Source organism: Lissotriton vulgaris, chromosome 1_1 (genome assembly GCF_964263255.1).
Source record: "Lissotriton vulgaris chromosome 1_1, aLisVul1.2, whole genome shotgun sequence".
Classification (NCBI taxonomy): Eukaryota; Metazoa; Chordata; class Amphibia; order Caudata; family Salamandridae; genus Lissotriton; species Lissotriton vulgaris.
The window spans coordinates 1,826,826,233-1,826,843,872 of NC_141685.1; the positions used below are offsets into that span (position 1 = coordinate 1,826,826,233).

General features: G+C 49.5%; 1 protein-coding gene across 1 annotated transcript in view; it reads left to right on the forward strand.

Moving 5' to 3' along the window:
• Positions 1-17,640, forward strand: part of WASHC4 (WASH complex subunit 4) — a 975,954-nt gene that overhangs the window by 833,125 nt on the left and 125,189 nt on the right. The window contains exon 31 of the mRNA XM_086919270.1: positions 2,398-2,594. Coding sequence (XP_086775396.1) covers positions 2,398-2,594 — 197 coding nt within the window. The remainder of the gene's footprint in view (positions 1-2,397; positions 2,595-17,640) is intronic.

Here is a 17,640-nt window from a genome sequence, read left to right on the forward strand (position 1 = left end):
GCTATTAGTATTGGAAAAAACAATGCCTTGTATTTATATTTTAAAACCCAAAACATAAATGGAAGGTATTGTCACTTACTATGCCAATAGCTCAAAATCGTGTCAATGCGAGACATATTGCATCGCAAATGCTTGTTGCTAGAATGTTCTAGGGTATTTCATGGGTGAACCTTCACAAATCTCTGCAGTGTGACTTGTTAGACAAGTGTTTTAAAATGGTGGTGAAAATACATGATATGATCGAAATCTTTTTGAAAAGTAAACAACAACAAAAAATATATATATATACATATTTCTCCAGGGGAAGAATCGACCTAAATTCCCCTAGGAGAAGGTGTGCTCACTCACTTCAGTTTGAGCCTGCTATTTAGAGACCAGCTCTTTAGAAGTCAGCCAGCCAACCCTGGATGCCAATTCATTGAAATAGGGTATGTGTTTGTGTGAAGGCAGTAATTATTGTCTGCTATCCCAACGGCCGGTGATTCTTGATACGACTTTGAAGTAGATTCTCTCCTTTATAAATGATAATATAGAGGAGGAAGAAAAGAAGGGAGGCTTGTTTAAATTTTTGCACTTGCACTGCTCCCACGAATCAATTTAAGGATAATAACCTAATTTTTAGCCACCAATTTCAAATGACTTCACATTTACAGAATGTTTTAAAATTCTCCGTTTTAAATGTTGGTTCTTTATTTATAAACACTTTATTAATCTGCTAATATAATTTAATTTTCTAAGCAGTCGTTGCTCCCCGAGTAGGCTTCGCGGACCCCTAGGGGTCCCTGGACCACAGGTGAAGTACCACTGGCCTGAATTGTTTCTGGTGCAATGGCTAACTGATCAGCAAGATCATTCATGCTGTGAAGCCCACAGTGATGTAGTAGAAACATATGCAACAAAAAAAGAAAACATGCCACAGCCGATAATGTCTGTTATTGACGTTTCTTTAAAACAACACTATGGAAAGTAGCACTAGATTAAACATTACCTCACATCATTATTATGCTGTGTGCACCTTAACTATATATTACATCATCATCGGCACCAATTTTTAGTTCAATTCGCTCATTTCTCGTTAGGGGAGAACAGACTTTATACACATTTAATGCATACATGCTATCTATCCCGCCGCTTATATTTGCCAGGCCAGTGTTAAATCTATAGTAAAAACATATCATTGTTGGGAATAAGCATTCAGACTAATTAAAAGAAAAGCATTAAACTGCATTGGCAATACAACACTAACCTATAATTCATTTTGCACAGAAGAATGCTGCATACAGTTACACGTGACTGTGTTCAGAAACATCGTGCCTTGTAACTTCGTTGACACTTTTTAACAACAAAGAATGTATATAAAAAGTCTACCACTTCAAGGGCTTCACGCACTCGATGCCCATTGCCACTCCTGTGCACAGGCAAAGTGCCATGACTCAACACATACTTGTCCTGTCGGCTGGTCTTAGATAAGACTGACAATATCAACCGAGCGAACGATAGCCGAAGAGGGCTGCCCACCCCCACACTGTGGCAGTGCTTTTCTCCGGGCTGACCTAACATTACTTTCACACTTCAGTAAACCGATAGCTAGAGAGAGCTGACCCCACCCTCTTTGTGAGTGTGATGGTACTTTTATTATGATGCATTCTTTTGGAGACTACATTAGCCTGGTGAAAGCAGTCTCTCGACAGACCTAAGTATGTTCATATGCATATCAACTTTCGCCCAACAACATTTCTATACGATGTTACTTATTTCACGTCATTCTTTCCGGTTCTTTTTTGTCAGAAGCCCTACGATTTTACACCCGCACACATTATGGGCACTCAGTAGCGTCCAAGAGTCATTCTGTTGTCCTTTGAGGTGCCTCACCTGCATTATATTGTGCTGCCGAGTGGGTTTAAGAAAGATGAGTATAGAGATTTCATGTGCTTAATGTTCCCTGCTTTTCAGTCTGTGTACTGACTGCTTGCAGAGAGGCAGGGATACATCCCAGTGCCATGGCATTCAACAAGGGACAGTCTCTGTCATAAGTGCTCTACTGTGCTAAGTCTACATGATGTGCCGTGATTGTGCAAGCACTTTCAGCACAATTGAACTAATAGGTATTCGAGCCCTAGTATTAAAGATACGTTTGCTACTCGAGTGTGTAAACCAGTTCCCCTTCATCTAGGACCCTGTCCAGAATTTACTATGTACATTATACAAATCAAAGTTGTCTGCGATAAAGCAGTTTCATAAAGGGACGTTCAGTCCCTCGACTGCTGTGGCATATTCTGTATATTGTTTAATAACGTGTGACATTATGTTTGTTAATGGTGTAACAGGTAGATCACGTACACTGTTTTGAAGATCCCTTCAAGTTATTGTGTTTTTTATTAATATTTTTTGCTGTAGGTGTGGCTTACATTTTAAAGCTCTTAGATCAGTACCAGGAGTTTGACTCATTGCATTGGTTCCAGTCGTCAAGAGAAAAGTATTTGAAGGAGAAAAAAGCAGTTGTTAAGCAACAAAATGTGCAGTCTACCAACCAAGATGAAAAGTTACTCCAGACGATGAACCTTACTCAGAAGAGGTTGGATGTCTATTTACAGGTATTCTTCACTGTTGTATTTTTCAATTGCATAGTTTCTCTTTCAATCTCTGTTATTAGAGTACATTTTTAAACTTCGGATAATGATGCAGTGAGGAAAGCTGTTTCTCATACTGCTTCTTGCCCCATATCACAATGCACATTTAAAAGTAGATAAAAGTGCTAGAAAATCTATGCTTTCAGCCAATCTAAAGGCAACAAGCGTGTGTAATGTATAATGTCTGGCCTATTGATACATGCCACATGTTGCCCTAATCCCAAGGGTTGCTGGTTAGTTTCCCAGTCAACATAAGCCTGGATTTGCAGAAAGGGCGAGCAATGGTGAGTACTCCTTTATCCATGAATGTATGTTATGCCATGGTTCCTAGTCGTAATATTTACTGTTGTTTCCCTTATCCCTTGATCTATATTTAGTTCTCACTGTTTGCCTTTTTAGGTATGACGTTAGCCAAGACCTTTTGATTTGACTAAAATTATATGTGTAATATACTTGCTTAAAGTGGCTTCTGCCACTTCTCTTCACTCATTAGTCTGTTGTTGTTTCATTTCCATTTTGCTTCTGCCCACTATAGCATGGGGCAGTGGGTCCTACTACTAAAGCCTCCGGTTAGCGTCACTGTGAGTGTTGTAAAGTGGGTTATTGGTATGGGCAAATGTAAGTCTGCCACTGGCAATAAGGCCACTAACACATGATAGGACTCAGCAAAGGTCTTAGAAAAGTATTCCTTTGCTCAACCCTTGGTAACGTGGCTGCGAGCAGACAGGCTTAACTTCAAAGACAGTTATGTAAAGCATTTAAAAACACAATTTCAGTAAATAATTAAGACACAACACAAAATAAAAATCCAACACCAATTTATAAAAATAGGTAATATTTTTATATTTTAAATGACACCAAAACGAAAATAATCCACTGTAGGGAACCAGAGATATGAATTTTTAAAGATTAGTCACTTTCTAGTGCTTAGAAACCAACAGCGCCCCTTAAGTCATTTTGGTTTCTCTGTCAGGGACAAACCTTTATAAATTGTTCTGAAGAATTCTCACTACTGTAGTGGGCGGCCTTCTTTAGCAAGCGGGGTCCAGTTAGAACACCTTCCTGGCGTTCCGCTTGCAGGTCCCAAAGTATCCAACACACAATCCAAGGTTCTGGAATCTCCAAGAGGGTCCTTGAAAGTGTGAAACTTCCAATTCCGCAATCCACTTGAACAAAACCCCTACAAATCCACTGGTACTCCAGGCTTTGAATTCTTTGTGGGGCTGTCCAGGTGAGCTCTGTTAACCTGTAGCTTGCAGGGAGTTCCACTCTTGAGTCCTTTGGCAGCAAGGTAATCCACAGGGCTGCAGTTTCACTTGGTGCAGTCTCCAGAGGTCAGGCCTTAGAGTTCCTTGCACAGCACAAATCACCAGCAGGGCACTTCTTGCTTCATTCAGTTTCAAGCAGCAGATCTTGAGGGCTCTGCCCCTCTCAGATACTTATTCAAAATTCTCTGGGTCAAGCACCAGGTCACTGCTGACCAATGAGAGTAGGGCAACTCCTCATTGTTATGACCACATCCTGTGGAGTGTGGCATTAGTTTGTCCCAGAGTGCATCATTCTTCCAAATCCATAATGGCTTATTTTCCAGCAAGGAGGTAAGACCTGGCTAAACACACCCCCTGGGATATCTTATTTCCACGGACTCTCCCCCTACCATCTGCACATACCTTCCTTAAGCCTAGCCCGGACTCTTGGTCAAGACTGTCATAGTGGACTGAAACCCAGGCCTCCCCTCTGCCTTTGAAGAGCGTAGTTTACGACGCCACCTCCTGGCCTGGCATTCCTATAGAACAGCACACTGCCCTCCCAGCAACCTGGCTAATCCACTTAACTCTGACCAATCAGGGCAGACCACTGAAAGGCTGAATTTGGACTTACAAACAAGAAAGTTTCATAACTTATTGTATGTACACTTTAGGAGAAATTTAACAATATAATATTGTTGGATTTACTACTACCATTCTGGGAAGTCTTTGAATCGTCTGGCTAGTCCTCTCCTATCAATATTTATTAATCAATCACTTCCTACCATGTTAACCTATGGGCCATGGGGTTTGCAATAGGGAATATGACCTGGGCCACTTTTCAAGAACCAGGGCTTATAAAACCATATTTAATAAGTATTTCCCTATATTCTACAGGACCCCCACCCCCTCTGCAACTAGGGGAGACTTCAGGGGTTCTGAATCTGCAGAAATATTCAAGATCATCCTTACCCAATTCTTCTAGCATCAAAGTCGAATTTGAGCCCCTCTTTAATAAAATGTGGGGAGTGAAATGTAAAATTTCACTTTACCCAGGCATATAGAAACTCATTTTTTAAGGGCGCTCCTTATAGATAACTGACCCCCCACCCCTGGGATACCTAGGGGTGACCCTGGGGGTCCCTAATATGCAAAAACATGGTAGGTTTTTATTTTTTCAGGGCCCTTACCCCCACAGTCGAGGTTGGGCACACTATAAGGTTTAAAAGCTGTCCTGGCCAAGCTGTCCTCCTGGCCACCAGTGCAGCTTTTAAACTGACCTCAGGCTTCAGCACTGCACACATGCTGGTGCAGAGAATCTGCTGGCCTCTAAACTACCATGCCCCAGGTTACTGGAGACTCCTAGGTAGTTTCAATCCCCTGCCCTACTAGGAGCATAGGTGGTAGGTCATGCCAACTACAGGGGTACCCCACCATAATTATAGTGTACCCTAGTGTATGGTGGGTGTCTTAACTGTGTTCTAATGTGTTCATTTTAGCTTGGCACTGGCCATTGGCCTGGTTAAACAGAGCCCAGGGTCAGTCAGTCATTTACCACCAGTTCCAGTCAGCAAAAAGTTGGTGGGTGCCCAGGGCACAGGATGACTTTGCAACAGTGAGTGACTGCATTTTTCTCTTTCAGAAGGTGGGCATCCACACACAATGTAGTTTCCTTTAATGCCTGTGTTGCCTGTCTCCTTCCAATGCTGTTTTTTTTCTTTTTGAAGTGGACAGCTGCTATTTCACATTATACCATATTGCTTTCCAGGACTCTGTTTCAGTAATGGTTTGTTAATAAACCTTGCCCAGGAAGAAAACAAACTTTATCATGTTTAATTTGCAGCACACTTGTAACAGTTTTATTTAGACATAGGTGGGGTGTAGAGGACACGGCCAAAATAGCGGCTGGAGCAGTCACATAGTGTGGAGCTCCATATGTGACCCCCTTTAAAATATCCAGCAACTTCCTTAGGCCTCTCACCAAGGGATGCAGTTGAAGTGGGATGGAAGCAGAGCACAGTGCAGTGGCACCAGTGGGAGCCGACTTCATCATTCTGAACACTGTGTATTGCAGCGGTGCCCAGACGCTCAGCAAGCTGGTGCTGGGCAGCCGATGTGGAACAAGAAGGCGGCTGTAGTTGGCAGCTTCCTGTAGTTGGAGCCGGGCTGTGTGGGACACACCCAGCATTATATCCAGGAGGACCAAGTGATTTAGCCTAGTTCCAGTGGCCCCTGTGGCGGCCTGATGGAGAATTAACTGCAGGAAATTTATCGGGCCATAGTCCTTTTGTCCTAGGTGTGACCCATGCCTTGCCAATTGGAGGCGCGTGACTGTGCTATGTCTCTACTGCCTTCGGCGAAGGAAGGAGTCAGACTGAAGGGGCAGGTGGGAGCTGAAGAGCAGATATGGCGCTGGAGCCAGCAGTTGGAACATCTGAGACCACAGGCTTATCTCATGAGGAGTGGGTGCCTGTGGCCTAACGGGCGAGCAGGCGCTTGGCTATTGGTTGAAGCTTCCCCTGGACCCTGTTTGCCGTGACAGTGCTGGACGTGGCTGCGTGGAACTGCAACAGTGGTCGGGGGAGCCATCGTCTCTGGCCCTCCCATTACTTCTTCACCTGCGGATTGGCACTGATGTGGGGTTGAGACTTAAGGAGAAGTAGTTGCTCCTTTTGTGACCTGGGAGCTTGGTTGATGTCTGGTGGGCTCAGACTCACTGCTCGATTGCTCCGCAGTGTGGCCCCTTGGAGAGAGACTTTAACCTCCTTCTTGGGAGAGGTTGCCCATTGGCTGGGACTGTGGCTTGTATGGCCGGCTGTTGCTACAACACTACTGGCTGCCTATTGTCCTTCAAATTGATATAAGATCACCCTGGCTGTGAGATAAGGAGGGGGACGATGGAGTGTTGACATGTCTGATCCTTTGTTAGAAGTTGGCATAAGCATGCACCCTGTTCAAGTAGGGACCCCAATCCTAGTCAGGGAAAGCTAGATACATACTAAGAGCCAGATGTACGACCATTTTAATTTATGCCTCGCAATTTGCGAATAATTGCGAGTCGCAAATTGCGAGGTGCAAAATAAAATGTACAACAGTGTATTTAACACTGTTTGCGATTCCCAATGGGGTTGCAAATTGTGAAGCTCAATAATATTAATGAGCCTCTCGCAATTTGCGAGCCCATTGGGAATGACAGTCCCTCCTATACATTACCACTTGAAGTAGGTGGTAATTGCAAGTGTTTTGCGACCGCATTTGCGGTCGCCAAACATTAGTACATGGTTTTGAGACTCGCTATTTGGAAGGGAACGCCCCTTCCAAATAGCGAGTCGCAAAACCTATTTAGCGAGTCGTAAATAAATTGCGACTCGCTAAATAGGCTTTGCCCATGGCCCATGATGTTTTTTAATGTGCAAACAGGTTTACAAACCTGTTTGCCCATGCAAAAATGGGTCGTACGTCTGGCCCTAAAAGATAAACTGTTCTCACCCTCTGGTAGCTTGGCACTGAGTAGTCAGGCTTATTTCAAGAGGCATTATGTAAAGTATTTGTGCAAAACACACACACACATAGTAATACAATGAATGTAGACACCACAAAAATACTCCACACAGGTTTAGTAAAAAATTGGGAATAATTTTTATGGGAAAATCAAGACCAAAACGACAAAAATCCAACAAGTATAACTGAAGTTATGAATTTCTAAAAAATAAATAAAATATCTGTAAGAAACACGTTAGTTATAGATACCTTACCTTAGAATTACCCCCAGGCGTCAGACTGGATCCGGAAAGTTTTTTCTTCAGCAATAACTCTGAGCGTCGGAAGGTGGCGTCGGTCGGCTCCACGTTCATCGTTGGCGTCATGTCGCTGAGCTTCTTAGACACCGCACTGGAGCGCTGACGTCAGGTCTTTCTTTTTCTGTGCCAGCCAGCGCAGATCCGGAGAGAGCGGTACCTCCAGTCACTTTTCGACTGACTGTTTTCTCAACTTTTGTCAACTTCTTTTCAGATTATATCGACTCCTGGTGCACGAGGGATACCCGGTTTCAGGGCCTTCAGTTCCTGTACCTGACTGATGTCGGTTACGGATCCGCACCACGTGTGTTTCTTTTGCCTGGAGCGCGACCACGACCCCAAGACGTGCTCCGACTGCCGGCCGATGGCGACGAAGGCTTTGCGGATGTGGTGCCCAAAGTTGCTTGAGCACCGGCAGTTGGCTCTACGCCGTCCGATGTCCTGGTCGCGAGGGAGGACGGGGGACAGGTCGCTGAGCCATCACCACTTGTCAAGTCATCTAAGTCTCCGCACTCAGGGTCGGGTAAGTCAAAGCACAAAAAAAAGTTGAAGAAGCATTGTGGCTCTTTGACTTCTCCCCGTCGGTCGGCTGACGTGACGAGGAGTTTACTCCCGGCTTCCCTCCCTTCCCGGTACCTGGAGCTACTCTCGTCCAACTTCGTACTTTCTACGAAGCGATGCATGCCATCGTTGGACGAACCAAACGCGCCGGCGCGCATTCAGGCCCCGCAGACTCGGTTGGAGGCCCAAGGCCTTATCCAGCCCCGTCGCCGGCAGGCCCCGTGGATCCAAGCCTGGATCCGGATCAACGCCGGTTGACCTGATTACACCTCCACCGGCGCCGCTTTCTCCGGCACGGCAACTGATGCCGGTTGTGTCACCGACAGGTGTGGACCCCGGCCTCCATCCCGAAGTGGACCAGTAGTTGGACCGGGTTTTGTGCCCCTCTTCACTCCTGAAGTCCCTTTTCGCCCAGATTGGCAACCTGAGGAGGAGGACTGGGAGGGGTCAGCTGACCCTTTATTTATTATTATTTATTTAAGGTTTTTATAGAGCGCGTAATCACCCGAGAGTATCTCAGCGCTATAATATGGGATTCAAACAGGATTGGAGAGAGGAACTGGGGGATACCAGTGGTCTTGACACCTCTCCTGATTGTGGCATGTTGTTTCCTCCTTCTGTGGCTACGGAGCAGGGAGCGTCATACGGAGTGATGTTGATTAGGGTGGCTGAGGCCCTCAACCTCGAGCTTCCTATGGTGGCAGTCAGGACTAACCTCCGGACAGAGGTGCTTCAACCGCTGGCGAGCTCTTCGGAGCCTCTGCTGCCATTCAATGAGGCCCTTACCGACATCCTTTTTGGCACGTGGGCCAGGCCCAACACCGGGGCACCCGTGGAAAGGATGATTGCCCGACGCCACCGCCAGGCGACCCCACTTTCCTATCCCAACACCCCACCCCTGAGCCTCCACTTCCAAGAGCGCATTCCCTACCGCTTCATCGGAAAGGGAATCCAAGAAGCTGGATCATCTTGGGAAACTAAAATATTTTCTGCAGCTTGGGACTGCAGTCGGTAAACACTACATGTCTATCGGGCCGTTATTCCTGCTCTGTGTGGGATACTGTTGCGCAGGTGCTACCCCAGTGTCCGGAGGAGGCCCTAACAGTGTTCTCCAAGGCTGTCGCAGCTGGGAGGGACGCTGCCAAGTTTACCATCCGTTGTGGGCTGGATACTGCTAACTGTCCAGGCCGGACAATTTCAACATCAGTAGCACTTATTCGCTACGCCTAGTTTAGATCTTCTGGCATTTCAGGGGATGTCCAGAACACCTTGAAGGACATTCTGTTTAACGGCCTCGCCTTTTGGCAACAAAGCGGACAACCCACTAGAGCGCTTCAAGGACTCACGGGCTACTGACATGTCCTTGGGCCTCTCTAGTCACCCAGCGCAGTCTGCTTTTCGCTATGGAAGGGGTGCCCCATTATGTCCCACCCAGAGCCACAGACCGCAGCAGGTTGCCCAACCTTCACGCGGTGGGGACGTGGGAACCAACGCTATGGTTCAGGGGGCCAGCGGGTGGGCCAGTCCACCAACCCCCCTCCCCCCTCTCCCCCTCTGCAGCAGCATCCAAACCCTCATAGTCCGACTCTTCAGGTCCATCAAACGCCAGTGAGCAGCAGGATTCACCATCACCTCCCCCACTAACGCACCATCACGTCAAACGGGTGGGTTTTGCAAATAGTTTGAAGGGGGCTACTCCCTCCCCTTTGAGACTTCCCCTCCAGCCATGTCACTGCGATACCACTGCATGTCGGAGGATCATCTGGCCCTTCTCCAGTAGTAAGTTATGGCTCCCTTTTTCCAAGGGAGCCATCAAGCACGTTCCTGTCCCAGAAGTAGGTCGTGGTCGTTATTCTCACTAGTTTCTGGTCCCCAAGAAGGACAAGGGCCTGCTTCCTATCTTGGATCTCAGGGATGTCAACCGCTTCCTCCGGAAGGAGATGTTCAAGATGTTGACTCTTGCTCAGGTCTTGTTTGCCCTCAACTCGGAAGACTGGATGGTAGCGTTGGACTTGCAGGATGCTTATTTTTCACATCCCCGTTCTGCCGGCCCACCGGCATTATCTACAGTTCACAGTAGGCCACAAGCTTTTTCAATTTACTGTGCTCCCCTTTGGCATTACCAGCGCCCCTCGGGTGTTCACGAAAGTGATGGTGGTGGTTGCAGCTCATCTGCGCAGATAGGGGTTTCAGTCTTCCCCCTATCTCGACGACTGATTGTTGAAGGCGGGCTCGCCCTAGACTGGGTCTCCCACCTACAGACAACGGCCGCCCTCCTGCATTCGCTGGGGTTTTCCATCAATGTGCCGAAGTCACACCTGATTCCCTCTCAGAAGCTCCTATTCATCGGAGCACAAACTAATATTGCTCATAGACCAGTCAATTTTGAACTCAACAGCCAATTGAGTAATTATTTCTAGGCAATTCCTCACAAGTACTACAAAGGCTGTTGCCTACTGCGTGCTCATTTAGAAAGTCTGACGTGCATAAATCATTTCGGTAAACATCACTTACAACGCAAGCATTACAACGCACTACCATTACATCGCAACCATTACAACGCAAACCATTACAACGGATTGCGCGGGGGGCGCTCTAGGATAGGGAATATATTTAATTTACTATCCAACACCTTCCCTACTATCCACGGGGACTGGAGTTGGAATAGTAAATTAAATAATTCACTATCCAGCGCCTAAAAGCACTATGCGTTGTAATGGTATGCAATGTAAAAACCGCGTTGTAACAGCAGGCGTTGTAATAGCCTGCGTTGTAACGTCATAGATCCATCATTTCAAACACAATGCTCAATGTAGACAAACATTATTCATGCCTGGCGTTTACTCCTACCGGGATAACGCAATTTATGAATAATGTTTGTCTGCGTTGAGCATTGTGGAGAGATCCGGAGAGAGCTTACCCTTTTAGTCATTTCTTTGACTAAGCTTTTGTCGACTTCTTTTTTCAAGTCCTCGACTCCTGGCGCGCGAGGGATGTCCCATCATTGGACTGGCTTCAAGCCCTGCAAGGTCCGTCACAAACTGATGTGTGTGACGGGCCTGCATCTCGTGTGTCTTTGGTGTCTTGATTGCAACCACGGCCTGAAGTCATGCTCTGACTGCTGGACCATGAATCCGATGCATCTGTGGGAGTTGTCCCAGAAGCTTTTGGAGGCCTGGCAGGTGGCTCTGCGTCGCTCCTGGTCTCTCTTGAGGGGAAGGGCTCGAGACTGTTCACAGAGCCACCACACCTTGTCCAAGTCTTCGCACTCATCGAGTAAGTGGAAGCACAAGAAAAATGCAAAGAAGCGCTGTCGCTCTTCTCCTTCACCTCGTTGGTCGCCTGATGCAACTCGGGATCCGGAGCATCGCCACTCTAAGGCTCTGTCTCTGGTGCCTGATTCAGGGATGACTCCGCGCCTCCCCCGTTTCCAGGAGCCAGGGCATCCCCTGCCCTGCTGCGTACGTTCTACGAAGCCCGCCATTGCATCTTTAGGCAGCCCGACTGCTGGCGCGCCTTTGGGACCCACGTTGGTCTGGGGCCCTGGGCCTTTCTATACCGGCGGCTCCGGCCCTGGTGCCAGAGGGTCCTCGTGGGTCCAAGCCTGGATCTAGATCAGCAACGGTCGACCTTACTCAACCTTCCCTGGCGCCAATCCCAGACGATGGCGACCCCAGCATCGGCCGTGCCCCCATCGACGCCGTCCCCATCCTCATCCCAGAGATGTACCCGGAGTCGGACCAATGTCTAATCCGACGCCTTAGGGTACTTTTGTTCCTTTGTTCATCCCAGGTGTTCCCTTTCGCCCTGAAGGTGGTGATGAGGAATGGGAGGAGTCGTTGGACCCTTTGGCAGACAAGCTGGAAGAACCAGACTGAAGAGGGGACTTGGGTAACACCAGTGGTTTTGACAATTCACCAGATCTTGGCCGCCTTTCTCTCCCTACCCTGTCTATGGAGGAGGGAGTCGGAGGGAGAGACCTATGCAGAGGTGGTGCATAGGGCAGGCAAGTCCTTGGGCCTGGAGCTCCCTACAGTGGTAGTCAGGACTGATCTGACGTAGGGGCTTCAACCTGTGACAACTTCTGCGGAACCCTCACAGACGTACTTCTGAGCACTTGGTCCAAGCCCAGCACAGGGGCTCCTGTGGAATGGAGGATTGCCCGCAGCCACCGCCCGGCTACAGGCGATCCTATTTTCCTCACCAACACCCTTACCCCAAAAGCTTGGTGGTCAAGCTTCTTCTTCCAAGGGCGCATTCCTTTCTGCTCCCCCAGACAGGAAATACAAGAAGCTGGAACATCTTGGGAAGCGCATGTTCTCTTCCTCTGTCTTGGCACTGCAGTCCGTGACTACCGTATGCCTCTTGGGCCAATACACCCACACAGTCTGGGATAGGGTTGCACAAGTACTGCCTCAGTGCCCGGAGGAGGCTCAGGCCGTGCTCACACATGCCATTGCAGATGGGAGGGACGCAACAAAATTCATTATTCGCTGTGGACTGGATACCACCGACTCACTGGGCAGAATGATTGCCACTTCTGTTGACCTACTGCGCTACATCTGGTTGATGACATCTGGCTTTTCGAGGCTGTCCAAGCCACTCTGCTGGACATGCCCTCCGATGGCCGTCGCGTTTTTGGTGGCAAGGCAGACTTGGCTCTGGAGTGCTTTAAGGATGCTCGAGCTACAGCTAGATCCTTAGGCCTCTCAGCGTCCTCCCGTCCACCACAGTCTGCCTTTCCTCCCTTTCATGGCTAAGAAAGTGGCACCCCACCACACCTGCACCAGTCGTGCCACAGGTGCACGCAAGCATCCCAGCCGCAGGCATGGGACCCAGTCTGGGAGCCAGTGGGCGGGCCAGTCCACCCTTCCCCCCCTGCAGCAGCCTCCAGACCCTCCTAGTCTGAGCTTTCAGGCCCATCAGCAGCCAGTGGGTGGCAGGATTTGCCATTACCTCCCCCACTGGCAAACCATCACGTCAGACAGGTCGGTTTTGCAGATAGTCTGAAGGGGCTACTCCAGCCCCTTCGAGACTACCCCTAGCTCTATGCCACCATCTTTCGATCGCATGTCGGAGGATCATTTGGCGCTTCTCCGCCAGGATGTTTCATCTCTCAAGAGAGCTATCGAAAGGGTCCCAGCACCAGAAGTAGGTCATGGTTGCTATTCCCGCTACTTTCTGGTGCCCAGAAGGACAAAGGCCTTTGTCCTATTCTAGACCTCAGGGCCCTCAACTGCTTCCTCAGGAAGAAGAAGCTCAAAATGCTTACGTTGGCTCGGGTCCTTCTGCCCACTACCCTGGAGACTGGATGGTTGCTTTGGACTTGCAGGAAGCTTATTTTCATATTCCAGTCCTGCAAGCCCACAGACTCTACATGAGGTTCACGGTAGGTCACATGCATTTTCAGTTCACTGTGCTCCCCTTTGGCCTTACCAGTGCCCCTCGTGTGTTAACGAAAGTGATGGCGGTGGTCGCAGCTCATCTGCTCACATCAGGGGTTCCAGTCTTCCCCTATCTCGCTGAACAGCTGTTTAAGGCGGGCTCGCCCCAGGCTGTCCACTCCCACCTCCAGACTACGGCGAACCTCCTGCATTTGCTGTGGTTCACTATCAACGTGCCGAAGTCACACCTGACTCCCTCTCAGTCGCTCCTTTTCATCAGGGCTGTTCTGTACACAGTGCAGCTTCAGGTCTCTTCTCCTGAACAGCGAGTCTGGGTTATCCGGGCTATGATACCGATGTTTCAATCTCTATCCCGGATTTCGGTGAGAATGACCATGGGGCTGCTGGGCCTCATGACCTCCTGCATCCTGCAGATGGATCGTGCTAGGTGGCATATGCGGGCTCAGCAGTGGAAGCTGAAGGTCCAGTGGGCGAAGCATCAGGGGAATCTTTCCGACTAAGTCCAAATCTCACATAGAACTGCGCAACAATTGGGCCAGAGGCAGATCCCTCTCTGCCCCCCAACCAGAGCTCACGGTGGGGACCGATGTATCACTCCTGGGATTGGGTGGCCACTTAGGGGAGGCGGAGATCAGAGGAGCCTGTTTTCCGGAAGAGTCCAGGCTCCATATCAACTTGTTGGAGATGCGGGAGATTCGCTTGGCACTGAAGGCATTGCTTCCCTTCCTGAAAGGGAAGGTAGTGCAGGTGTTCACAGACAACACCACTGCCATGTGGTACTGCAACAAACAGGGCGGGTTGTGGTCATGGGCCCCTTGTCAGGAGGCTCTTCGCGTTTGAACATTGCTGGAACATCTGGGCATGACTCTGATGGTTCACCACCTGGCAGGTTCTCTGAACGCCAGAGCAGACTAACTCAGCCATCGGTTCCTGGTGGATCACGAATTACGTCTTCCCTCAGAGGTGGGGCAAGGTGTCTTTCAGCAGTGGGGAGAGCCTTGGTTAGATCTGTTCGCCACCGAAGAGAACGTGCAATGTCAGCAGTTCTGTGCGTTGGAGTTTCCAATGCGGCAATCCAATGCTGCAGCCTCCTGTATGCCTTTTCGCCTGTACCACTTCTGCCCCCACTGCTGAAGAAGATCAAGCACAACCGGGCCCAAGTCATTCTTGTGGCTCTGGAGTGGGCACAAAGAGTTTGGAACCCCGAGCTCCTGAGCATGGCCATCGAACCTCCGATCAGACTGCCCCTTCGGGAGGATCTTCTGTCGCAGCAGTAGGGGATGATCCTCCACCCCAACCAGTCCAGACTCCACCTCCTTGTGTGGAGATTGAGTGGCGACAGTTGCTGGCCTTCCACCCAAAGTCTGTAATGTCATCTTGGCAGCCAGGCTTCCCTCCACTAAGCCGGTAGACACCTGTTGATGGAACAAGTTTGTGGCATGGTTCACAGCAAAAGCTGTGGATCCCCTTTTCGCCCCTCTTTCTGAGGATCTTTTGGTTCTTCTTTCTTTGGCCCAGCACGGCTCTGTTCTGGGCATTCTTAAAGGCTCTCTGCAGCCATTTCTGGTTTTCTTCGGCTACAGGATCAGGCCTCTTTGTTCAAGTCCCCTATTGTTAATAGATTCTTCTAGGGCATTATTCACCGCTTTCCTCCATCTCCATTCATAATGCCTCGGTGGGACTTAAATCTGGTCTTGACTTACATTATGTGTGCTGCCTTCGAGCCTCTTCACAACTGTCCGCTTAGGCCCCTTACTGGCTGATTTTCTTTTTGCCATCACCTCTGCTTGCAAGCCCCCTTTCTTCTATGTGCTTCTGGACAAAGTGGTGCTTAGGACGAGACCCGTGTTCCTTCCTAAAGTAGTTACTCCTTTTCACATGGGACAAACTATCACTCTGCCCACCTTTTTCCCACCTCCGCACCCTTCCAAGAAGGAGAGACTCCACCGTCTGGAACCAAAATGTGCGCTATACTCCTACCTCGACTGCACTAAAGATTTCTGGGAGGAAAATCAACTCTTCATTGGCTATGTGGGTGCCAAGAAAGGTCAAGCTGTCCAAAAGTGTATCTCAAGATGGGTTTTCCTTTGTATAAAGATTTGTTTTGCTTTAGCAAAAAAGGAACCTCCAGTGGGGCGGCCGGCGCATTCCTCTAGAGCTAAGGCAGTAATTACTGCTTTGTCACGTGTAGTCCCACTTATTGACATCTGCCAGGCAGCCATGTGGGCACGTTCATCAGACATTACTGCCTGTCCGGAGGGACGGCTACTCTGCTCTTTCTGTCTTCCAGGACTTTCTGGTGTGAAGTTGTTTCGCAGACCTTCCTCCGCAGTTGGTTATGCTGGGGTATCTATTCTAAGGTAAGGAATCTATAACTAATAGTCTCTTTCAGATGAACAAGTCACTTACCTTCGATAAGGATGTAGCTGTAAGAGACATTTATTAGTTATAGATTCCTTATCCCCACCCATCCTCCCCACTCTGCGAACTGACTTCTAGGGATAGGGACTCCCTTGCAGGGCCCTAATTGTGGTGCACAGTGGTCAGTGTCTTTCATGGCTTTGCACACCTGCTGTGATAAGTCGTGTCAGAACTGATGTCAGTGCGCAGGGGCGGCGTCTAAGTAGGCACCGCAATGTCATCCCGGTGACTACAATGCCGACGACGGACGCAGAGTCAACCCGCACCACCTTCAGACGCGGGGGGTACTGCTAAGAGAAAAATTCTCCGGATCCAGTCTGACGCCTGGGGGTAATTCTAAGGTAAGAAATCTATAACTAATAAATGTCTCTTACAGATACATCGTTACCGAAGGTAAGTAACTTGTTTTTCTAAAACAGTAATGTTAAATCCTACTTTACCAGTAAAGAAGATTCATCATTACCATTCCAAAGATATGAACCATGATGCAGCTACTCCTTTCTAATCCGGAATTACAGATCTGAAAGAAACACGTTAGTATTAGATTCCTTACCTTAGAATATCCCCAGTCGTCAGACTGGATCCGGAAATTTTTGCGTAGCAATACCCCTGCGCGTCGTTAGGCGTCGTCTCCGGCTCCGCGTCCGTCGTCAGCGTCGTCTGCGCCGGGATGACGTCGTCGGAGTACTTAGACGCCGCCTATGCGCGCTGACATCAGTTCTTCTTTTTTCCGCGCCAGCTACCGCAGATCCGGAGAAGCTCTACCCCTTAGTCACTTTTTGACTAAAACTTTTTTTATCATTTTTGATCTTCTTCGAGTCACTTGACTCTTCAGGTGCCGGTAGGGATGCCCGGGTTCAAGCCCTGCTCGAGGTGTAGTCGACTGATGTCGAGTACCGACCCCCATCGCCTGTGTCTGCAGTGCCTAGGCCTCGACCACGACGACCGTTCCTGCTCCGACTGTCGAGCTCCGACGTCGAAGGCTAGGCGGGAGCGGTCCCGCAAGCGGCTCGAGGTCCGGCAGCCGGCCCGCGCCATTCGAGGTCCCGGTCCCATGGGAGGTCGAGGGATCGGTCGCGGGGACGGAGCCCTCGCAGCTCCGGAAGTAGGCATCGGTCTTCTGGTTCCTCCTCAGGTAAGAAGCATGAGAGGTCGGAGCGGCGTCATCGCTCCTCCGACCGACCCTGACGCTCACCCTACGCGGCCGGGGTTTTGGGTGGCACCGCCCACGCGGCTCCGCAGTCGCTAACGTCGCATCCTGCCCCATACCTTCGGGTCCCTGAACAGGGTGCGACGCCGGAGGAGATCGAGCTGTACCTCATGGCCATGAGGTCGCTCTCTTCTCCACTGGACCCCACGGCGTCTTCGAGCCCAGTGGGTCCGGTTCCGAGGCCTCACCAGTCGAGTGCTCCGCCACCGACGCCGCAGACGGCTTCGGCCTCGGCGCCGCCGGCGACTTCGGTCCCGGCGCCGTAGGCCCCGGCCGGATCCGGCTTCGGATCCGGATCCGGGTCGACGCCGGTCGACCTCACGACCTCACCGGCGCCGTCCCCAAGGGTGCCACCACCGGCGCCGACTT